This window comes from Miniopterus natalensis, chromosome 4 (assembly GCF_054644295.1).
Source record: "Miniopterus natalensis isolate mMinNat1 chromosome 4, mMinNat1.hap1, whole genome shotgun sequence".
Taxonomy (NCBI): Eukaryota; Metazoa; Chordata; class Mammalia; order Chiroptera; family Miniopteridae; genus Miniopterus; species Miniopterus natalensis.
In genome coordinates this window covers 69,466,152-69,488,147 of record NC_142084.1, presented here as the reverse complement: position 1 = coordinate 69,488,147, position 21,996 = coordinate 69,466,152, and the positions used below count along the sequence as shown (strand labels likewise).

Sequence of the window (21,996 nt, the reverse complement as noted above, 5' to 3'; positions counted from 1 at the left end):
CCATTCACCGGGGCTCCACCCTCATGACCTAATCATCTCCCAAAGGCCCCACCTCCAAACACCATCACATTGGGGGTTGGGTTTTAACATGACTTGTGGGGAAGGGGGGAGCAAGCAAATCTATAGAGACCAGAAGTAGATTGGTGGCTGCCACCACAGGCTGGGAGGGGGGAGGGGGAGCGACTTGGAATGGGGTTTATCTTGGGGTGATGAAAATATGTTGAAACTTGGAGAGAGGTGGTGGTCAAACAACATTGTGAATGTACTAAATGCTGTGGAATTATACAACTGAAGCAGTTAATTCTATGCGCATTTCATCTATATTTTAAAACAAAGAAACAAAAAATTTTCACCTGTTCCTTTTTATTTTCTTTATTGTGGTGACCAGAATATTTAAACATGACTTGACTCACTTTAAATTGCTGTTAGGCATGGCTGGACTAGACCACTGGACCTCCAGGGGGCATCAGATCACACCAGAGTCCTCTGCCCAGCAGGAGAAAACCCTCAGGACCACGGCAGAGCAGGGCAAGGAAGAGTTGTCCGGAGGGCTGAGGTGGGAGGAGAGCTCTAACTGTCCACCCCTCCCCACCAAGGGACTTTCGATTCATTTTCCAGGTCAGGAGGCAACATGACCTCACTTTCCCTGACCAGAGAGAGGGGTGGAGGGTGGAGATTTGTGCAATATCCTGGGTCACCTTGAACTGTTGACCATCTGAAGTTCAAAGACCTGGAGACTGTTGCTATTGCTTGGTGGTTTAGTGGTTTGCACTCCCAGCAGTGCTGGTGAGCAGAGAGGTGGTGCCTCAGAGTGGGATGGGATGACAGTAGAACCAGAAAAGGGGCCACAGCATGGTGAGGACGCAGGGGGCAGGAGGTTACTAGGTTCCAGCAAAGAGGGACATGTCCTCACCTTCCCAGAGGCAACAAGACTGACTAAAGAAAAACCAATGGGCTGCCAATTTAAGATCCTTTATCCCTATAGACCTGGGGCAAGACCTTAGGCAAATGATGGAAACTTCCTGACACTTAGTTTTCTGTTCTGGAAGTGTTTCCCTCACCAACTGGCCGGTATGGCTCAGTTGGTTAAGTGTTGTCCCCTGCACCGAAAAGTTGCCAGGTCAATTCCTGGGATTCCTGGTAGGAGGCGTGGAGGAGGCAGCCCATTGATGTTTCTCTCTCTCCCTCTCCCTCTCTCTGTAAATAATAATAATAATAATAATAATAATAATAATAATAATTCAATAAAAAATCTTTAAAAAAGGAAACTGTCTCTCTCATCTTCTGCTTCTCCTAGCAGCCCTTCCTCTCACCGTGTTCCCTGAGTTCCTCTACTGGCCTGCTCTCCCCTCTGGGTAATTCTTTTTTTTTTTTTTAAATGATACAGACAATGCTGATAACATCCTGTTTCTTTTCTTTTCTTTTTTTTTTAAGTAAATATTTATTTTTAAAATATATCTTTATTGATTTCAGAGAGGGAGAGAGAGAGAGAAACATCAACGATGAGAGCGTCGTCACTGATCGGCCGCCTCCTGCACGCCCTGACTGGGGACCGAGCCCGCAACAGGGCATGTGCCCTGACAGGGAATCGAACAGGGATCTCCTGGATCCTAGGTCGATGCTCAACCGCTGAGCCACACCCGGCCGGGCTGGGTAATTCTTAAGAAAAGGCAGAGGCAGAAATTTAGAGGCTCACAGCATCTCCAGCAGAGTCGTCCTGAGTCATCTGCTTCAGAGTAGTTGTTAGGAAGTTCTTTTGATAGGCAGGACAGGTACATCCATGATATCACGGCTGATCCTGCTTCTGTCTCTGGGGCAGCGAGTAGGGCTGCTCTCACCCCCCACTGCCTCTTCTCCTGCCCCCTCCACAGTGCTGGTCCCCGACCTGTTACAAAGACCATGCCTTTGGCTAGTCACCATCTGGTCTCTAGGTGGGGTGACTGCCTGGTGCACCTTGCCAGTCTTGCCTGTGCAACCTTAGGTCAACCAACTATACCCCTGGGCAGGAGTGCCACAAGCTAGGTGCACAACCTTGAATAAGACCCGGGCCTTGGTTTTGAGGGGGTCTGAGTTAAACTTAGTTGTCCAATTGATCGATCATTATAATGTGATCTTAGATAGGCCACGACGATCTGGGGCTCAGGAACTGCTTTTTGGTGGTATCTGGACACCTTTATTTTTATTTTTTTATTTATACCATTGGTTGACTGGAGGATCAAACCTACAACCTTGGCGAGTTGGGATGATGCTCTAACCAACTGAGCTACCTGAGCTATCTGGCCAGGGACTGTCTGGACACCTTTATTTATTTAATTTTAATTTTATTTTTTTAAATGAGCTTCAGAAGGGATCTTTTTGCTCTTTATTTTTATTTTTTTAAAGTATATCTTTATTGATTTCAGAGAGAGGAAAGGAGAGGGAAAGAGAGAGAGATAGAAACATCAATGATGAGTCATTGAGAGGCTGCCTCCTACACGCCCTCTCCTGGAGATGGAGCCTGCAACCCAAGCATGTGCCCTGGTCAGGAATTGAACCTCGATCTCCCAGATCATAGGTAGATACTCGACCACTTATTTAATACTCAGGGAGAGAGAGACACACATTGATTGGTTGCCTCCCGAACATTGGGCCCTGGGATTGAGCCTGCAACCGAGGAACATGCCCTTGCTGGAATTGAACCCCGGGACCCTTCAGTCCCAGGGCTGATGCTCTAACCAAATCGTCTAGGGCTGTTTGGACACCTTTCAAAACTGTTTCCAAATTACAAAAGTCATCATGTGTTTTGGAGAATTAACAGCGCCTTCCTAGCCCTCTCTGGAAGTAACTGCCACCCACCGAAGGGGAGGTCTCAGGGGAAGGTTTCAGCAGAATATTCATCAGCTTTCTAGGTGTGTTCTTTCAGGGTCGTGGTCTCTACTGATTGGTTAGTGCCAGGGCAGGGGTCCTTAGTCACTGCAGCTGGTCCTGGCATCACCCACCTGGTTTTGCTGCCTTTCTGGTCCTGGAGCTGGAACTACAACTGAGGCCTAGATGTTATCTCGAGGGAGGTGACCTTCTGTATCTGGCTGTAAATTGCTCAGCCAGTTTGTTCAGTTTCCTATTCCACTTGTCCTCGCTTACTGGCTTGTCTCAGAATGACAGTGGTTCCATGTCCATCCCTCTGCAGACTCTACTCCAGCCAGCAGCCTTTGTTTGCTGATCCTCTGCAGCATCCCCATCTGGCTTTCAGCATGTGCTCAGCTGTCTGAGTCCGTTTGGGCTGCTAGAGCAGAATACCTTTGTGTGTGGCTTATACACAACAGACATTTATTTCTTGCTGTTCTGGGGGCTGGAAGCCCAAGATCAAGGTCCTGCAGATTCGGTGTCTGGTGAGGGCTCTCTTTTTGATTCATAGATGGCATCTTCTTGCTGTGTCCTCACATGGCATAAAGGACAAGGGAGCTCTCTGACAAGAAGAAAATTCTGAGATGTCCTAAATTAAATTATAACAGGCCAGAGGGTGGGAGGAAGAGACAAAAAAAATGGTTAATCAGTTAATAATTGCAGCAAAACCAGCGAAAGACTGCTCACATTCCTTAGTGTATGTTGGAATTAATAAATGAACTTCCAGCCCTGGCCAGTATGGCTCAGTTGGTTGAGCGTTGTCCCTGCACTGGGGATGTCACCGATTCGATTCCTGGTCAGGGCACATGCGTGGGTTTCAGGCTTGATCCCTAGCTGGGTGCATGGAGGGGGGATAGATGTTTCTGTCTAGCATCAATGTTTCTTTCTCTCCCCTTCCTTTCTCTCTAAAAAACAAAATCAAAACCAAAACCACACATTCAAAAACAACAACTTCCAGGTGGCTATTTCTGAGATTATCTAAAAACAGACTAGCCAGGTACAGTGGACCCCTAAGAGCTTCAGATTCTTGTTTAAACATGAGCCTTGCGGACGCTGCAGGCCGACCCCAGAGCTGCCCCGCTTCAGCTTCTCCCACCGTCTTTGTCTGTAGCTAACGTAAATCCTTTCAGAACAGCTTACATCTTTCTTCCCCAACCTGGATAAAAATGCTTGTGAAACTCCTGCTGGACATGTTGTCTTTCCTACCCAGCCGTGCTGCCAGTGGGTTAGACTCTATGCCCCAAGACCAGCCTTTTTTTTTGCAAGCAATGGCCTGATAAAGCCTGTCTTTTAAAGAGACTCTCAGCCCTAGCTGGTCTGGTTCAGTGGTTACTATGTCGGCCCCCTGACTGAAGGGTCCCGGGTTTGATTCCCAGCCCCTGTTCAGGGCAAGTGCAGGAGGCAACCAATGTTTCTCTCTCCTCCTTCCACTCTCACTGGAAAGCAATGGAAAAAATATCCTGGAGTGAGGATTAAAAATAAAATAAAAAGACTTTCAGCTGTGGAAGTTAGTTTCTTGTTTAACAGCACTAATCCCATTCGTGGGGGCTCCACCCTCGTGACCTAATCCCCTCCCAAAGGCCCCACCTCCTAATACCACCTCCATTGGGAGTTAGGGCTTCAGCATATGAGTTTTGAGGGGCCATACACTTTTAGTCTATAGCACTGGGCAGCTCTGGCAAGTAAATGGGTGACTCCTCATCATTGGTAATTATGTCCATGAGACAGGCTCAAGGTGAAGTCAGTTCCTGCAGGACACAGAGTGGGTGACAGAGCCAGAGTAAAATGCTTTCTTGTCTGGCTGTGTCCCATACTTTGGTCATTCATGACACCATTACCATCTGTTTTTCCGTATTTACTTTATTGCTTGTATTACTGTTGTGGGTTGAATAGTGCCTCCCAAAAATTCATGTGCACCTGCAACCTCAGTATGGCACTGGGATGTTTTCTGACACTAAATGTGTGTTTCCCCCACCATGTCAACCAATTCTCTGACACCAACTATGCATCCTACAATTTAATTCAGTTCTGACACTATCTACCTGGGGTTAACATCACAAGTTAAAAGACTCAAGCCCATCCCCACTTCAGACACCAGTCCCAAATCCTGGGCCACCTGTAGTTCTGAACCAGGGTCCCAGGGCTTCTCCCTCCCCCAGGCTTAATAATTTGTTGGATAGGCTCACAGACCTCAGGAAGGCACTTTTGATGTTACTGATTTATTATAAAGAATATAAAAGAACTGCCAGAGAAAGAGGTGCACAGGGCGAGGTCAGAGGGTCCTGATAGCAGGACCTTCTGTCCCCATGAAGTTGGGATGTCCCATTCACCCAGTATGATACCTGGATGTGTTTGCCAACTTGGAAGCTCTCCTTACATCTTTGTTTTTATAACCCAATCTCTATTCCCCTCTTTTGTTCCCAGAGGTTGGAGGTGGCCAGTAAGTTCCCGTCCTCTAATCACATGGCCTTTCTGAGACCAGCCACCATCCTAAAGCAACCTAGGGAACCCCACCCTAAGTCACCTCATTAGCATAAACTCTGGGGTGATCTAAAGGGACCCCTTATGAATAACAAAAGACACTCCTTTGATTCAGGAAATTCCAAGGGTTTTAGGAGATCTGTGCCAGGAACTGGGGACAAAGACCAAATATATTTCTTATTAAACTACAGGGACCTTATTTGGAAATAGGGTCTTTGCAGATGTAATTAAGGTAAGGATGGAAATGCGGTCATACTGGATTGAGGGGGTTCTAAATCCAGTGAATGTGTTTTCATAAAAGACAGTAAAGGACACACAGAGACACAGTAAACAAAGCCCTGTGAAGATAGAGGCCAAAATTGAGGTGAGGCAGCCACAAGCCAAGGAATGGCAGCTGTCACCAGAAACTGGAGGAAAGGTGGGGGGATACTCATTTTCTTTTTCAGAGCCTTCAGTGTGGCTCTGAAACACTGTTGACACCTTTATTTCAGACTTCTTGCCTCCTGAATTGTGAGAGAATAAATTTCTGTTGCTTTAAGCCACCAAGCCTGTGATAATTTGTTATGGCAGCCCTAGAAGACCAATATTACCACTATTTCAGAATTTTGTAAAAGTTTTTTGTTGTGTTTTTTTTTTTCTTCCTGGCTAGCATGGCTCAGCGGTTGAGCGTCGACCTATGATACAGGAGATCGAGGTTCGATTCCTGGTCAGGCACATGCCTGGGTTGTGGGCTCGATCCCCGGTAGAGTCCGTGCAGGAGGCAGCCGATCAATGACTCTGTCATCATTGATGTTTCTCTCTCTCTCTCCCTCTCTCTGAAATCCATAAAGACATATTTTAAAAAAATTTTTTTAAGTTTTTTTTTTTTTAATTTAATTAAATGTTTTATCACTCTAAGCACTGGTCAATGCAAGATACTGGCTCTGCTGTGCTGGTGAGGCTTTTTCAAATGATGGTGACAAATAGCCTCCTGGCTGAGTGTCCTGTCCCCATACTCCCTCTTCTGGTTGTTTCTCTAAAATCAGGACTTCACCTCAGTGCTGCCCGAGTTTCCCGATGGGCTGGCCAGTAGTGTGGAGCTCTATTTGGTGACTGAGCACAGATCTGTCTCTCTCAAGACTCCTGGAGCGGAACTCTCACCCAACCATGACCCCCAAGTCCTTTGGCAGCTGACAGGAATCAGGATATGCTCCCCCAAATATATCACTTTGGCATAGGATCATTTTGAGCTGAAGGCAATTGAGAATCAACAGATGCAGGGAGTTCCCTGCCCTCCCCTTTTCTGCCTAAAAGCAGGGAATAAATTACGATTTGAGAAGGTGACACGAATTTCCCTTTGTGGTGTCCCTGCCTTCTGTACTAGGAAGAGGAGAGTGGTTTTTATCACTGGAGGTGGAGAGTCAGCACTGAGGTGAGTCTGCATCAATAAACCTTACTATAATCCCCTTCACAGTTCTTTAGTTCTCCCATTTATTTCCTAGTCCTTTCCCCACAATTTATAATCCCTTGAAGCTCAAATCCCCTTTCCTTTGTTAAAATGATATATAAGTCCCTGAGTCAAAATGCTTCTTTGAATTTCACTTTTCTGTAAGTATTAATAAAAATTGTGTGCCTTTTCTCCTGTTAATCTGCCATTCGTTAGTTTAATTCACAGGCCTCAGTCACTCAGCATAAGAGGGTAGAGGAAAAACTGTGCCTCCCTGACACAGCAGAAGGTCCTATTTCACAGATAGGACATTGAGAGCTCAGGGAAGTAGCAATTGGAGGCTGTGGATTGAAGGGAAGCCCTGAGGACATGTCTGAAATGGAGCTGGGGTCTCTTGGATATTTGTGCCCCAGAAAGGGAGCTGCCCAGGACATTTGCACAGCATCCTGGCCTCAGAGCCTATATCCTTGCCCTTCTTCAGGCTTCCAGGTGATGTGGCTCAGGCCAGGGACTGAGGAGATGTGAGACCAAGGCGTAAGCCAAGTCCCCCTCTGCCTTTTCATTCTCTGATCCCCCCTCACCTGTGACTACTGGGTAACACACTCATTCCAGCCTGAAAGTGTGGGCTGTGGAGGCCTGAGGTCCAGCCTCCTGGCTCTAGGCTACAGGTTTGGCCTCTGGATCCCAGGATAGTGTGGGGAGCTCTGACAGTGGGCCTCATTCTCAGGCAGACAGATGGCGGTAGTTTCCCTGGCTCTGGAGAGAACTGCATGCATCCCCCCACCCCACCCCTGCTCCTGAACAGCCCCAGCACCTCGAGGGGAACCTTTGACAGACATCACCCTAGCCTTGAGCATGCAGCTGGTCTGGATGTGTGGGGGTTGTGATTGGTCAAGTTGTCTGGAAGTTAAAATCCTCTTTTGAATGTAAAAGATAATTAAAAAAAAAAAAAAAAAAAAGGAAAACAAATACCCTCACCTCTCTAGTTTCTTATTGGGCAGCTGGCAAGGACCTGGTCAGCATCTTTGGGGGTGGCTTTCCTGGGCCTGCAGAGGAGGCAGCCAGGATCCCTGGAGCTCTGGCCACCAAGCCGTGAGGGGTGGGGCTTGTCTGCCCGGTTCTCGGCTTGTTCTGAACACTGCACACTGTAGGAGAGCCGAAGCTTTCTCATTCTTAGCTACTTTCAAAGGGCCCCCTTACATGATCCTCCCCCCAAACCCTGGGGAACACTTTGCAGAGGGATTAAAGACCACTCAGTTCATAAGCCCTTTGATTCAACTGTTTTTATTTTTTTTTTCTTTTTGAATGTCATGCAATAATTCACAGTCCCAAGCCCACAGTTTTCAAACAAGGTAGGAAAAAGGCAAAAAGAAGCAAAGGAAATTGGTGGTGGTGGTCTTTTTTTTTCTTTTGTTATTTCAAGCAGGACCAAATGTCAGAAAAAAATGCTTCTTTTCTCAATCATTAATTTTTTTGTCCTTTTTAAAATTGTTTATTTTTTTTAAATCGGTTTCTGCAGGCAGTAATAATAGGGTTTGGTATAACCAGCAAGCACTCCTGTGTCTGAGAACGTGTAGGGGTATGAGCGGTCTGGCGAGGCCTGTGGGGCGCTGGGTCTCGGCTTCTCCGCCACACACGGGCCACCAGCTCGCGTTCACCGGGGGAAGGAAAGATTCAATTGAGATGATAAAACTCATCAATAGAAGCGATTTTTTTTTTCTCCCCGTTTTTCTTTTAAAAATGTTTTTTTTTTTTTTTTTTTTTCGTTTTCTGTTTTTTTTAAATTTCCATTTTCCCCAAGGTTCTCCAAAAATGGCTGAGTTAATTCGAATCCCTTGGCTGTGTGGTTTGTCTGTCCCCCGAGGGCCCCCGTCGTGGGGGGTCGGGGCCGGGTGGGGGGCGCCGAGGGTCTTTGCGGGACACCCTGGTGTGTCCCGCCCTGGGGACTCCCTCCAGAGTCCGGGGGCGTCCGACAGGTCCTCTCCCCGGCCTCCCCCGTGTGCTGGGCAGGTGGCAGCGAGGTGGCCTCGCGGCCGGGCGCGGCTCCTCCCCGCGGGGCGTGTGCGTGGGGCGCGCGGGGGGGCCGGGCGGGCGCGGGCGCCACCTCGCCCGGGCTTAGCACCAGTCGTCGTCGTCTGTCTCGCTGTAGGCTTCGTGCGGGCCTTTCCGGGAGCCCGGCCCGCGGGGCCTGGCCAGTCCGTGGGCCGGGTAGTAGCCGTTGGGGAGTCGCCGGCCGTGCCGAGAGGGCGACGCGCAGGCCGGGCCCGCGGCCCGGGGAGTCCTGGGCGAGCACGTGTGTCGCGTGGGGGGCGGCGCGTCGTAGGGCCCGTCACCCCCGCCGCCGCCCGGGCCGTCGGTCTCGTCGTAGTCGGAACCCCGGTAGTAGCCGTGGTGCCGGGGGCCCGGCGACCACTCGGGGGCGTGCGCAGCCGACGCGGGCCACCGCGTCCCGCCGTGGCGACAGGCCCGGGGGGACTCGCTCTGGGCCGGGCCCCGCCGCTCCACTGCCGGCGAGCGGCTGCTGCTGTGTCCCCCCTGCGGCCGCTCCCCCGCCGGCGGCTCGGCGGCGGGGCCCGGGTACCTCCGCGGGCCGCCGGGGGCCGCCCGGCCAGGCCGCGCCACCAGCTGCTGCTGCTGCGGGGGCCCCGGGCCGCCGGCCTTGCGGATCACGGGGGAATAGGACACGTGCGGCCGGGGAGTGGAGGGGGTCTGGGGGAGCTGGCGGCGGCCCCGCCGCGGAGTGCTGGTACCAGATGTTGAGGGGGCTGGGCTTCCACTTACGGAACTACTGCCCTACACGAAAATTGAAACAAAGGAAATCAAAAAAAAAGGTACAACAAAATCAACCAGAAGGAGACAGGAGGAGACACGGGGAGAGGGGGGCGAAGGAAAACCAAAGGGGGACGGGAGGGGGGCCGGGAGGGGGAGGGGAGGACACAGGACATTGGAATGGAAAAGTAAAGGAAAAAAGCAACAGCCACAGGGGGGAGGGGGAGGGGGAGGGGGAGAGAGACAAGGAGGGCGGGGAAGTCAAAAACCAACACAACAAAGTGAAAAGAGAAATGAGAAATGGAGTTTTGTAAGTTTCGGGGTTAAAATAGCAGAAGTTTCCAAAATTACTCACAGGCGTCCAGAGGACAGAAATCATAATTGGAACAAAAACGGAAGCCGGGTTAAAGGAAAGCAAAAGGCAGCGGGCAGCCAGCATAAGGACGGGGCTGGCCAGAACTGAAACGTGATCCACAACCAAAGAGGAAGCAGCTGCAGGCAGGGAGGGGCGGCAGGCGGGCAGGGGGCTGGGGTCAGAGTGGGGGACCGGAGTGGCAGGAGGCAGTGTCCACCCTCACCCAGGCCGCCCTTGGCTTGGGAAGAAGCCCAATGGTAGGCAGGGTCAGAGGTCACGGTGGGGAGTGAGGAACCTGCCCAGAGTAGCTGTGGGGTGTAGGGGCCACCCTCCTTTCCTGGTCCCCCATGGCTGGGTCTGGGGGCAACTCCTGCCACACCCACCTGCCGGTGTGTCATGTGCTCGGGGCCCTCACTAGGTGAACGGGACCAGCGCTGGTCCCTGGCCCGGGCCCGGTGGTCAGGCCGTTCCTGGGTATATCGTTCCTTGTCCGGGGGTTGGGGGTGGTGGTGGTGGTGGTGGTGATGGTGCTGCCGGTGCTTCCGGTCCTTGGGCCTGCCACGCTCCTGGTCCCTCTCCTTTGATGGCAGGTCTCCAGACTGCGTGGTCATACTCAGATCTGTCCCCAAGCCTGGACCGGGGGGATAGACATACAGAAGGCCATGAGGTGGGGCAGGACATGCACATAGGAGGCCACAAGGGGGTCTGTGGGTCCTAGAGAGTGGTGCCTTCCTCTGGCCTGGTGGGCACTGGGGGTCCCATCTCCAGGATCCCTTGGCCCAGCTGGGTCCCACCCAGTACTTCTTTTCTCTCAGTGTCTACCCACCTCTGCTTTCTCTTCCCTTTTCCCCTCCCCTGTCCCCTGGTATAGCCTCTGGTTCCTGCACCCTTGGGGATGGCCCACCTGTGTCCACATCCGTGTAGCGGCCCAAGGAGCGCTCCGAGGCTCGGTGGCCACGGTCTCGGCGCCGCTGGTGGTGCCGCTGGTTTTCTTCAGGAGGCACCCTCTCTAGAGAGTAGTCATCCAGGCGCCGAGCCTTGGGGCCCAGCACGGAGGCTGAGCGCTTCATGGGGCTGGTATCTGAGATGGTCTGGGGAGGACAGGTCAGCAGGCTGGAGTCAGCGGCTGGCACCAAGTGGTCCTGATCTGTCCTGCCTTATCAGCCATCAGTGATGGGGTGTGACCATTCAGGGTGGAGGTCTGGGGGTGCCTCTGTCCCCTCCCAGGCCCATCTTGGTTTCTGGTCAAGAGGCTCTATCTGATCCATCCACTGCTGCTTTTCAGGACCACCCCCAGGGTTACCTCTAGGCCCTGGGTATCTAGCTATGGACATGCAGCCTGGCTGAAGAGCAGAGCTGTGCTCACCTAGAGTACAAACCTGGGAACTGGGGCACTGGGTGGCATGCCCTGCCCTCACCCCTGCCTGCTCTCTTGGAGGGTGCAAAGCCTCTGTGCCTTGTGGCTGTTAGGCCTACAGGCTTGGGGCCAGGCACCCAGCACCCCAGCTCACTGTCCTCCTTGGCCAGTGGGGTTTGGGCTCTCCTGCCCACCTGAGGGGCTGCCCTGACACTCAAGGTTCTGGGAGGCCTGCCTTCTCATTCTCAGCCTGGAGCCTGGGAGCCTGTACATGTTGCACCCTTGAGGTCAAGCCCTGAAGAGAGAGGGCCTGTGGTTCTCTGCAGCTGGGAGAGGAGAGGAGGGCCTGGCGGACATCCCCTAGGGCCCAGCCCAGCTGAGTGGCTGGTGGCACTGCCCGAGGCAGGAGTTTTAAGGGACCCAGGGCTGCAAGACCAGAGGGTCAGGGGTAGTCAAGGAAATGCAAAAGAGTGGGCCAGGTATGGGGGGGATAGTTCAGGATTCTTGGAATGATGACTCCCTGGTGTGGGGCTCTGAAGAGAAAGGGGTGGCGGAGGGGGAGGGGCAGGGGGAAGAGGAGTGAAGTAGGGTCATCCTCCCCAGGGTACATGTGGGGCACACAGAGAACAGAACACAGGAGGATAGTCTCCACGGGGCGGGAGGGGATGTTGTCTACAAAAAAAGGGTGGGGTTTGGGAAGACAGGACTCCCCTGAGGGGGGGTGGGCGGGAAGAGGGGGCCAGAGCCCAGCTGGGTGGCAGGCGGGCGGTACATACACTGAGGTTATTCCCACGTGGCCGGCCCCTTCTCCTCTGTCACAGCCCCACGGGATGGTGCACACAGAAAAAACAGAAAGAAGAAAATAAATATAAAAGCCAAGGTGGGGAGTGAGAGGTGGTACGTAAGATCTGAGGAGTGAGGGGGAGAATGGAGGGAGGAAAGGGGTTAAAGTCCTTGGTAAGTGAGTGACCCCTGGCTCAGCCAGTAGTCCTCCCAGGGGCACAGAGGAGACAGACAGGAGACACCACAGACAGATGGCAGAGGCAAGAGATGGACAGATGGGATGGTGTGGCCACAGGCCCTGGCCCCCCGGCTCTGCCTCATGCAATGCCTCCAGCCCTGGCTCTGGCTGACACTCAAAGCTTGGCAGGGGGGATGGCTTGGGGGGGGGGTGGCCATCAGGTGGGTTTGTCCCAACCCTCTCCTGGGGCCCAGCAGCTGCAGCTAAGTCCTGGGGGGCGGAGGCTGGCAGGATGAGGCTGGGAAGCCACATGCAGGCTGGGTGCTTCCCACCCAAGTTCCCAGCAGCCAGAGGCCAGGCCCCGGGCGACCCTGGCCCAGCCAGGCACAGCGCAGCCTTCCACCCCGTGCAGATGACCCAGCACAGCACAAGGGCAGCCTCCAGTCAGACATGCTGCCCCACCTCTGGGCCAGGCAGCCAGCCAGCCATGCTTCTGGCTTCAGTCCCCATAGGCCTGGGGCAGTGGAATCTGCATACCCTCACCCCTTCCCAGGGCCCTGCAGCTGGGTAAAGCAGCCACACACAGACACACACCAGGCACACGCCCCTTCCCCTCCCCAGCAGCCCCACAGAGACCAGACAAGATGAACCCCAGCTGTCCCAGGCCCTCCCCAGACGCTGCTACCAGGTCCTAGGACCTGCCAGGTTTCTGAGAGCAGACCCACTTGTATGTGTGTGTGCATGTGTATGAGAACACACATTTATGTATGTGTGCATATGTGTGCAGCCTACGTGCGCGTGTGTATTCTTGATTGCAGTCTCATAAATCACGTCCCATATCCCCATGTGTCCTCCACATCCTCCCGACTCAGGACCCCCAAAAAGGGCAGAGATAAACCACTTGGCAGTGGCTACTGCACCCTGCCCAGGGGAGCCCCTTTCTCTCTACCCTCCATTGGGAGGAGCTTAGAGGACCAGGGCCTCTAGATGCCCTAGACGTAGCCAGACAGAGCCTGCTTGCTGCTGCTGAGGGTGCAGGAGACTCCATTCAGACCTGGGCCTCGGAGGAGGAAGGAGATGCCCTGGGCTTTGGGAGACAGGGCCTGTGGGGCCCAGGTCCACCTCAGGGGGGGTGGGTGAAAGCGCTCACCTGGTTTTCTGCAGGGAGGCGGGGCATGGAGGCAGCCCGAGCCTGGCCTTCCGTGGGGAGGTAGCGCTCACTGTCTGAGTAGCCATCTCGGCCCATCTCTCGCATTTCCACAGACTGCAGGGCAGATGGCAAGGCTGGGTGAGCCCTGGGGCTGGACACATGTACCCCAGGGGCATCCTGGTTTGCATGGAGCTGCAGGCAAGGGGGGCCCAGACCCTGCCCTCCTGTACTGCCCAGTCTAAGCCATATGGGCAGTGGGTGGACAGAGGCACCTGAGAGTTGGGTTGGCTGTTGGGCATGTCGGTAGGGGGTCCCCGCTCCGGGCTCCATGTGCCCGTCTTCTGGAACATCTCCTGGGCTCGCTGGGTCACCCAGGAAGGACTCTCCTTGATGCCACTTTCGTGAGCCATCCTGCATGTGAGACACAGGCCAGGTGGCAGTGGGCAATCCAGGGGCTTCTGTATCTGGGACTGGGCACTCCCTGCCCATCCACCCCCTCCTCTTAGCTAGAGTGACACTCACAGGCTTCCTCCTGGGTCCAGCTGGGTGGAGGGGAGGGCATTCTGGCCGGGCCCCCCCTCCTGTGTTGGTGACGGGGGCTCCATGCGCTGGAACATGAGAGGTGTCCGGTTCTGGGGAGGCAGAGAGCGGTGTGTGTGCACGGAGTGCATGCGTGTGTGTGGGGTAGGGATAGGTGGGGTGGGGGAAGCTGTGGAGGGGACACATACTCAGGTCTGATCCATCAGTCAGCCCACTAGCCTCTTTCTTCTAAATCCATCCAGAACTGGATCACTTCTCACACCTCCATGGCCTCCACGCAGGTCCAGCCCCATCATCTATCACCTTCACCGGTGCAGTATCCTCCTCAGATCTCCCCTCTCCCGCACTTACTCCCCACGGCCACCAGAGGGTGCACAGCAACACTCGCGAGAGGTCACTTCTCTCTAGGAGCCCTCTTACTCAAAGCAAAACTCAAAAGTTCTCCTCATGGCCCCCAAAAGCCTGCATAATTATCACCTTGTCCACTCCCACTGCCCCTCTTGCTTGCTCCATTCTGCTGTAAGACCTTGCTGTTCCCCAAACTCAAACTCACAATCCTGCCTCAGGGCCTTTAAACCAGCTGTTCCCTCTGCCCAGAATATTCTTTCCCCAGGTGTCTGCTTGGCTCACTCTCTTTTCAAGTCTTTGCTCAGAAGTCATCTCCTCAGGGAGCCTCCCCTGACCACCCATTTAAAGTTGCACTCCTCTCCCCCAGGCACTCTTTCCCATGGTGCCTATTATGTTCTGCCATGCTATATAATTTAGTTATTTGCCATTTTGGCATTTCCCCAACTGGGCTTCTGGTCTCTTTTTGCTCACAGTTGTACACCTAGGGCTGAGAACAGCACCTGACATACAGTATGTGCCCAATAAGTGTTGGTGGAGATGAATTAGTCCAGGTTATGTCTCCTTGGCACAGCCTTACTTTTCAGTGATCTGCCCTGGGGCTTGGCTATATGCCACTGTTCTAGATGGTCCTCATGGTGACAAGGAAGCTACAGTCTCCCAGCCTGGGTGATCCCAGAAGGAAGACCATTAGAGGGGAGGGCTGTCAGGGCATGGGCTGTACCTGCTCCTCACGCATGGCCTGCAGCTTCTTGGCTTTGCTCTGCCGGTAGTACTCCATGATCATCATGGCTGCGTAGATCTTCCCCACTGTGAGGTCGGTGGCTGGGGGCACAGAGCAAGCTCACTGTGGGCGGGGCCCCTCTATGTACCAGTCCCCCTGTGCCTCCTCCTCCCTTCCCCCTCTGTCCTGGTGGGTTGGGCCTGGGGCCAGGACAGTCTGGGCTCTTACACTTATGAGGGGTAACCAGCAGGTCCAGTGTTTTCTGGGACAGGTTGGGCCAGATGGCCATCATCTCTTTCCGGAGCTCGGCGTCCATCTGCTGTTTGTCGGCCCCTCCTGCAATGTGGGCACAGAGAGGCCCTGATTGCCTGCCTGGGCACCTGCTGGCCTCCAGGGCAGTCGCCAAGCCAGCAGCTCCTGCCTACCCAGTGCTCTGGAGTCCTAGTTCCCATGGGCCCCAGTGCCCGGGGGGCTGGCCAGGAGGAGAAAAGACCAGGGGGGCTCTGGTACTTGACAGGGACAGGGCTGTGGAGCAGCTGTGTAGGGGACAGTTCAGCATCGACAGGCTGGATGGCCCAGGTCAAAGCCTGACTCCCAAATGATTAGGTCCTAGTCTGCTGCTCTGGGCCTCATTCTCCCCATTGTGAAGGGGGGATGATAGCAATTGTACCTGCCTCACTGTTTTCTAAAAAATTATTTTTATTAATTTTTAGAGAGAGGGGAAGGGAGAGGGAGAGAGAAACATCAATGTGAGAGAGTAACACTGATTGGCTGGGCTGCCTCCTGCACACCCCCAACAAGAGATGGAGTCCACAACCCGGGCATGCGCTCTGTCCGGGAATTGAACTAGCAACCTTTTGGTGCATGGGACAATGTCCAGCCAACTGAGCCACACCAGCCAGGGTCTGAGTTGTTTGATGATTAAAGTAGTTAATATGTGTGCAGCCTTAGGACAGTGTCTGCCATAGGATTGTTACCACAGCAGCCCATCGTTCTGGAGCGAGGCCTGGAGAAAGCCCCAGGGAGGCTGCGATGCCAAGGAGCAGTTCTGATGAATGTTTCTCTCTCAACCAAGTCTCCTCTTCCATTGATGTGACCTTTGGCCATTGCTGATCCCTGGTCCCTCACCCCCACCATGGTGGTCATTAAGGCTCTTTGTCAGCGGTTCCTGGTCCCAGAGATTCCTGCCTGAGTACATGGTAGTGTAACCTGTACTGGACCCTGTGGTTGGCCGGGGCCATGTGATGAGTTCTTGCCAATGAGGTGTGAGCAGAGTGAGGTGTCACTTTGGGTATTTAATGGGTTCTGTCATGCTGGCTGATGACATTAGGGACAATGGTTCTCTCAAGCTTGGCCCCTATGTGATTGATGAACGGAGTCCCCTTGCCAACCCAGGAAGGACACATTAATGGGAGTGGGATGTGAACCTTTGCCACTGTGTTTGTTACGGCAGCCCATTCTTGTCCGTCCTGAATAATACACCAGCTTGGCCTCCACTCCTTTCCTTTCAGGAGCCCCCCAACCCTGGGCACAGGGGCATGTTCCAAATGCTTTCAAGTAGGTATGAAAGGGACACTGATAAGAGCTAGAGCAAGGGTCCCAAGGCCCCCTGCTGGGCCAAACTTTAACTTTGTAGTTGGTAGATTGTGGGGGGAGGTCTAGGAGATCTGGGGGAAGGGCAGGGGCTGGCTCCCAGCCATTAGAAAAGTATTTGTGTTTTACCAACCATCTACCGGGGCAGAATAGCCCCAACATTCTGCTTTGCCTCCACTTTCCCACGCTGACCTCCCCTTTCCCAGCCTTTCCCTACTCTTCCTTTTCCCAGGTCTAGCCCAGAACTGCCCCTGACACCTCTGTTCAGCTTCTCCTTCTCAGCAGATGTGGGTCAAAGCCCAGATACCTGCCAGGCATTCTGCGGAACTTTCATTCATCTTTGCCCACGTGACTCTGGAGACAGATGTCTTTATTTTGGGAAAAATCCTTCAGAAGGGCCTTTTTGCAGGTTAAGCTCAGAGGATATTGAGGTGATGGGAAGCTGAACTGCCTGGACTGGTGCAGTCGCCTCTGCCAGGTCTTCCTGTCCCTCCTACAGCCTCCAGAGGGCACCTGTGAGCACCTGAGACAGGTGGCTACTCTGCTCAGAGCCCTCCTCAGAACTGGCTCTACCTCATCCAGGGTGGTCGTCCGAGGTCACAGGGTCCTGCACAATCTGCCCTGGTCTCCTCTACTCGCCCCCTCGCTCACTGTTTCAACCACATTGACCTTCTCACCATTCCTTAAACATGCCAGGCACAGTCTCCTTCAGGGCCTTGGCATGGACCGTTTCCTCTGCCAGGATCATTCTTTCTACAAATATCTATGTGGTTCCCTTCCTCCCTCAGGTCCCTGCTCAAACCCTTTGTCAGAGAAGCTTTCTAGCTGTCCCCTACTTAAAACAGTCTCCCATCGCCTTCTATGCCTTTCTTCTGCTTTCTCTTTTCTGTACTTATCTCATGTTGTTGTTTCCTGTCTCACCCGCTAGAGGGCCTGCTTCATGGTCTAGTCTTTCTTTTCACCCATGGTGATGCAGGAGGGGGTGGGGCTGAGGGGGTGGTGGTGGAGCTAATTTGTCACCCTGCAGCAGTTGGGAGGTCAAGACTATTGTGGGGACCCTTGGGAAAATCCTGTGTTGGGCTCTCAAGACCCTGGGCGCCAACCTATGACAGTTTTTCTTTCCTCATGGGAAGCAGTTGGAATTAATGGCTATGTCTCACATGCACTCTAGCTAAGTGAGGTGTTCAGTGTCTCTGTGGCCCCTTCTAAGACACATGGGAAGGGAAGGAAGAGAACACGACATTTCCTGTTAAAAGTCACTCTCTCCTTACAGTGTGTATGTTTCCTGTTTCTAGCAGAGAAAAAGAAGACACCTGCTGTTATGGACAGAATTGTGTCCCTCCAAAATTTCATGTGGAAGCCCTAAGCCTCGATGTGAATGTGTTTGGAGATGGGACCTTTAAGGAGGTAATTAAAGTTACATGAGGTCATAATGGTGGTCTTTAATCCAATAGGACTGGTGTCCTATAAGACAGGGAGAGACACCGGGCATGTGAACGCACAGAGGAGAGGCCATGTAGGGACACAGCAAGAAGGCGGCTGGCATCTGCACGCTGAGGAGAGAGGCCTCAGGAGAAACCAACTCTGGCAGCACCTTGGTCTTGGACTTCTAGCCTCCAGAAATTTGAGAAAATAAATTCCTGTTGTTTAAGCCGCCCAGTTTCTGTTATCTGGTTATAGCCACCTGAGCTGAGACACCTGCTCTTGGCTTCTGAGTTAGGTAAGGGAGTCAGGGCCGGGTTCCCGGGCCTCAGCCAGCACTGTCCACACTTGGGGGCTGGTCACTGATCGTGGGGCTGTCCCGTACACTGTAGGATGTTGAGCAGCACCCATTACATGCCAGTAGCACCTCCTTTCCCAAGTCCTGACAACCAAACCTGTACCCAGACATCGCCAAGTATCCCCTGGGGGACAAAACTGCCTGGTTGAGAACCACCACCTTTCTGCTTCGATTCACTGGGAAGCCTGGCCTTCAGGATTGTCACCACATTTAAACAAAGGGAAAATCCTTCGAGGGTTTCAGGTGGCCCTCCCCTAGGGTCATGAGGTTACCTCCAGGCTGAATCCCAGGTTTATCTCTCCTCTAGTGACAGAATTATTAACATCAGGGCTCCCAGGGACGGAGGTCCCCCTGTACACAGGCAATAGTACCCATGGACTCATGGTGTCCCAGAGTTTATCGTCCAATGGCCCTCCACTCTCCCATCTCATTCTGCAGGCCTTTCGGTGAAGAGCCTCTGTCACAGGGTCTGTCCACACTCTGGGACATTTTGCAGCACCAGCATCCTGGCCTCTACACAGCAGATGCCACTAGCGCCAGCCTCCTCCCAGTGTGACAATCAAAAATGTCTCCAGACATTGCCCAATGTCCCTGGGGGCAGAATGGTCCCTGGTTGAGGACCACTGACATAAGGCCTAACCCCTGACCTCGCTTCCCAAACCCTCACCCTGCTATTTCTTTTTTCTTCTTCCATAGTACTTCTCACCTTGGAACATGTTACATATTTGGCTTATGGCCTTTATTGTTTGTCACCTGTTTCCCTGCAGCTCCAAGAGGGCAGGAGGCTCATCTGTCTTTCATTGCCATGCCTCAGGTGCTGAGGACAGAGCGGGGCACACAGCAGGCATTCAACGAATGCTCTCGTTCAGCGAGCGGTGGCCAGTGGCCACCAGTTTTGGGGAGATCATAATGTACCAGAACATCCCTCTTTGGTTCAGGCAGGTCAAAGCCCTTCAGCTCCAGTGATGTCCACCTGAGAACCTTCCAGGCCACTGCAGACCCCACTTGCAGACAGAGCCTGGTCTTTGGGGTATTAAAGGATGAGACAGTGCCCTTTGGCTGGTCAGCCTCGTGGAGTCCTGAATAAGAGTCTGGACTGGCCCTGGGTGAGATTTGTTGGATTTGGCCCTTTCTAAGACAATGGCAACAGTCATTCCTGTTTTTTGAAGCTGAAATCCTCCTGCAACCAGTGGCATGCCAGGGCCAGGGATGGGCACAGGGAATTCCAGGCATGTGCATACATTTGGTACTAGCTCAGGTTCTCCCAGGGCTTCTGGAGAAGATCCCAGCTTGGCGGATGCTTTGATTTCCACCTTGTGAGAGCCCAGGTGAGCCCACCAGGACTTCCGACCTATAGAATTGTGAGCTGATAAGTAGGTGTGTTTTAAGCTACTAAACTTGTGATCATTTGTTATGTGGCATAACTAGCTAACTCGTGAACTGAAGCCTGGAGAGAGTGAGGTCGTCTGCCAAGGTTTCCAGCGAGGCAGGGCAGGCGGGCGAGATGAGCCCACAAAAACTGCCTTTCCCACCTGGTCACAGGAAGCTGCTGCCTACTCTCCTGCTACCTCACCTCCCTGCTTGGTCCAGCTTCAACCATGCCAAAGAGGGAGCAGCCTGGGGCAAGCAGAACCCCAGTGTGCACAGAACATGGGCCTGACCCGTGATGTGTGCCCAGCTGCCAGGCTGGTGGCCTCTGACTTGCTGTGTGAGAAAGAAACGTCCACCGTGTGCCAGACAAGGGCTTGATCCCCACCCTACTTCTGCTGTCCCGAGCCTCACCCTCACTCCCTGTGGTTCTCGCTCTCTCTGGTGGCTCCTCCTGGTCTCTCTACCTTCACCTGCGTGTTTCCCATGTCTAACAATATCTGTCCTCAACCTGTCCCCCTCCGATGGGCACTGACCCACTGGAAGGTGCTGACCTCCCTCCCTGAAACCCAGCAACTCCCCAGCAACTTCCCCAGCAACTTCTGGCCTCAGAGCCTCGTCCCCCTTCTCTCCTTAGGATGCTGGAAGGAGCCTGTGTCCCTAAAGTTCAGTCTGCCTTCCTCCCGATATCCCAGAAGCTTTAGCTGGGTGGAGCCCTGACCTCTCTCTTCGGGCCCCCGATTTCCAACTCTGCTGGAGGACGCACCCAGCCCTCTCCTTTCCCAGCTTCCTTCTTTCTGCTGTTCATGTCCGCTCTCTCTGGCCTGCTACCTCATCAGCTGCCAAGTCATATCCAGTCTACTGTCAGGCTCCCAAAACGCATTAAAGATGGGGGACCCTGACCCCTCCACCAGAATGCCCTGGTCAGAGTGACCAGTGGTGATCTGTCAGGAACACAGCCCCAGATGGCCTCCTACCCCAGGACCTTTGCACCTGCTAGTCCCGCTGCCTGGGGCACTTTCTCCCCCGGTATCCATGTGACTCATCACCTTACCTCCTTCAGAACCTCCTAGGGCAGGCCTCCCTTGCTGGAAGTGTAAGTTGCTGTATCCCCCATGTTTGGGGTGGTAGTTGGCGCACAGGAAGCCTGCACTAGGTGCTTGCTGAGTGAGTGAATGGGTGAGCCAGTGAAGATAAGGACGGGCAGTGGCTCCTACATTTTTAGGCAGGGGGCAGGATCCTCAGCTGCCCCCTGTACTCCCTCCGAGGCCGCTTCCATCCTGCTCTGCCCTTCAGCTCCCACCCCTGCCCCCTTACCCTTGGCAATCTTGATGTCCAGGGCTGTGCGGATCAGAGCCATGAGGGTAGAATTGAAGTGGACAGTGTTGTCATCGGCAACAGGCAGATCCATTCTCAGGAGCCTCTGCAGTAAACCAAAGGCGAGGACAGTCATTCCGAAGCACACTGCCTGACCCCTCGTGAGCCGGACCCACCCTCCCCAGGGAGCCCCAGGAAGAACTCTGAAGGCAGCAGCTAAGGTGCCCCCCACCCTCAGGTTACCTGTCCCAGTGCTCCATTTCCCGATTTCCCTTGGCGGCCAGTAGGGAGGGCACAGGGGGCTCTCCTATGCCGTGAGCCTCTGCCCCTTCCTCTCCCACATGCTGGACCCTAGACCTGGCATTTGCAGGTGGGCCCAGATCCTCACCCTGCCCCAGAGTTCTTCTGGACAGCTCCATTCCATTCTGACCCCAAAGAAGAAGTGCACAAGCTGGATCAGAGCAGACATGCAACAGCCAGGCAGAGGGGTCCACGGCCACAACCGCCTGGGGGCCGCTGGCTCCCTGCCCCCACCCCCCACTCGGCCCAGACCAGACCAGACCAGACCAGATGGGCACAGACCACATCATTTCTCTGAGAAGCAGCAGGCAGGCGGCCCCCCGCTGATGGGGTGGGCCCCTCGCAGACATGCAGCGAGGCCAGGCCGGAACACAGACGGCAGACGGGCACATGCAGACGGAATCTCGAGACTCATTCATAGCTCCGTGGAAAGTGTATCTCAGGGCAAGTCTGGATCTTGGCTCTGGGTGATGGTGGGGGAAGGGCTGAGGGGTGTTCCCATGGCCCAGGGAAGAAAAGACTCCCCATGTCCCAGGCAGGGGCTCTGGCCCCTCGCTTGGTGATGTGGGAGAGGATGCTGGGCTGGTGTGCACCAGCCCACGCTGAGGTGGCACGGAGATGGGGATCAAGGGTGAATCTGGGGTTCA

General features: G+C 53.8%; 1 protein-coding gene across 1 annotated transcript in view; it reads right to left on the bottom strand.

The window, feature by feature from the left end:
* Window positions 1-8,816: 8,816 nt before the first annotated feature.
* The window catches only part of CACNA1A (calcium voltage-gated channel subunit alpha1 A), a 163,898-nt gene continuing 150,718 nt past the window's right edge, over window positions 8,817-21,996 (bottom strand). The window contains exons 38-47 of the mRNA XM_087816760.1: window positions 21,050-21,155; window positions 15,220-15,327; window positions 14,992-15,092; window positions 13,905-14,014; window positions 13,655-13,793; window positions 13,383-13,496; window positions 12,048-12,083; window positions 10,819-11,005; window positions 10,298-10,545; window positions 8,817-9,583 (exon numbers count right to left, since the gene is read on the bottom strand). Of these exons, the coding sequence (XP_087672886.1) occupies window positions 8,906-9,583; window positions 10,298-10,545; window positions 10,819-11,005; window positions 12,048-12,083; window positions 13,383-13,496; window positions 13,655-13,793; window positions 13,905-14,014; window positions 14,992-15,092; window positions 15,220-15,327; window positions 21,050-21,155 (1,827 nt within the window). The 3' untranslated portion in view covers window positions 8,817-8,905. The remainder of the gene's footprint in view (window positions 9,584-10,297; window positions 10,546-10,818; window positions 11,006-12,047; window positions 12,084-13,382; window positions 13,497-13,654; window positions 13,794-13,904; window positions 14,015-14,991; window positions 15,093-15,219; window positions 15,328-21,049; window positions 21,156-21,996) is intronic.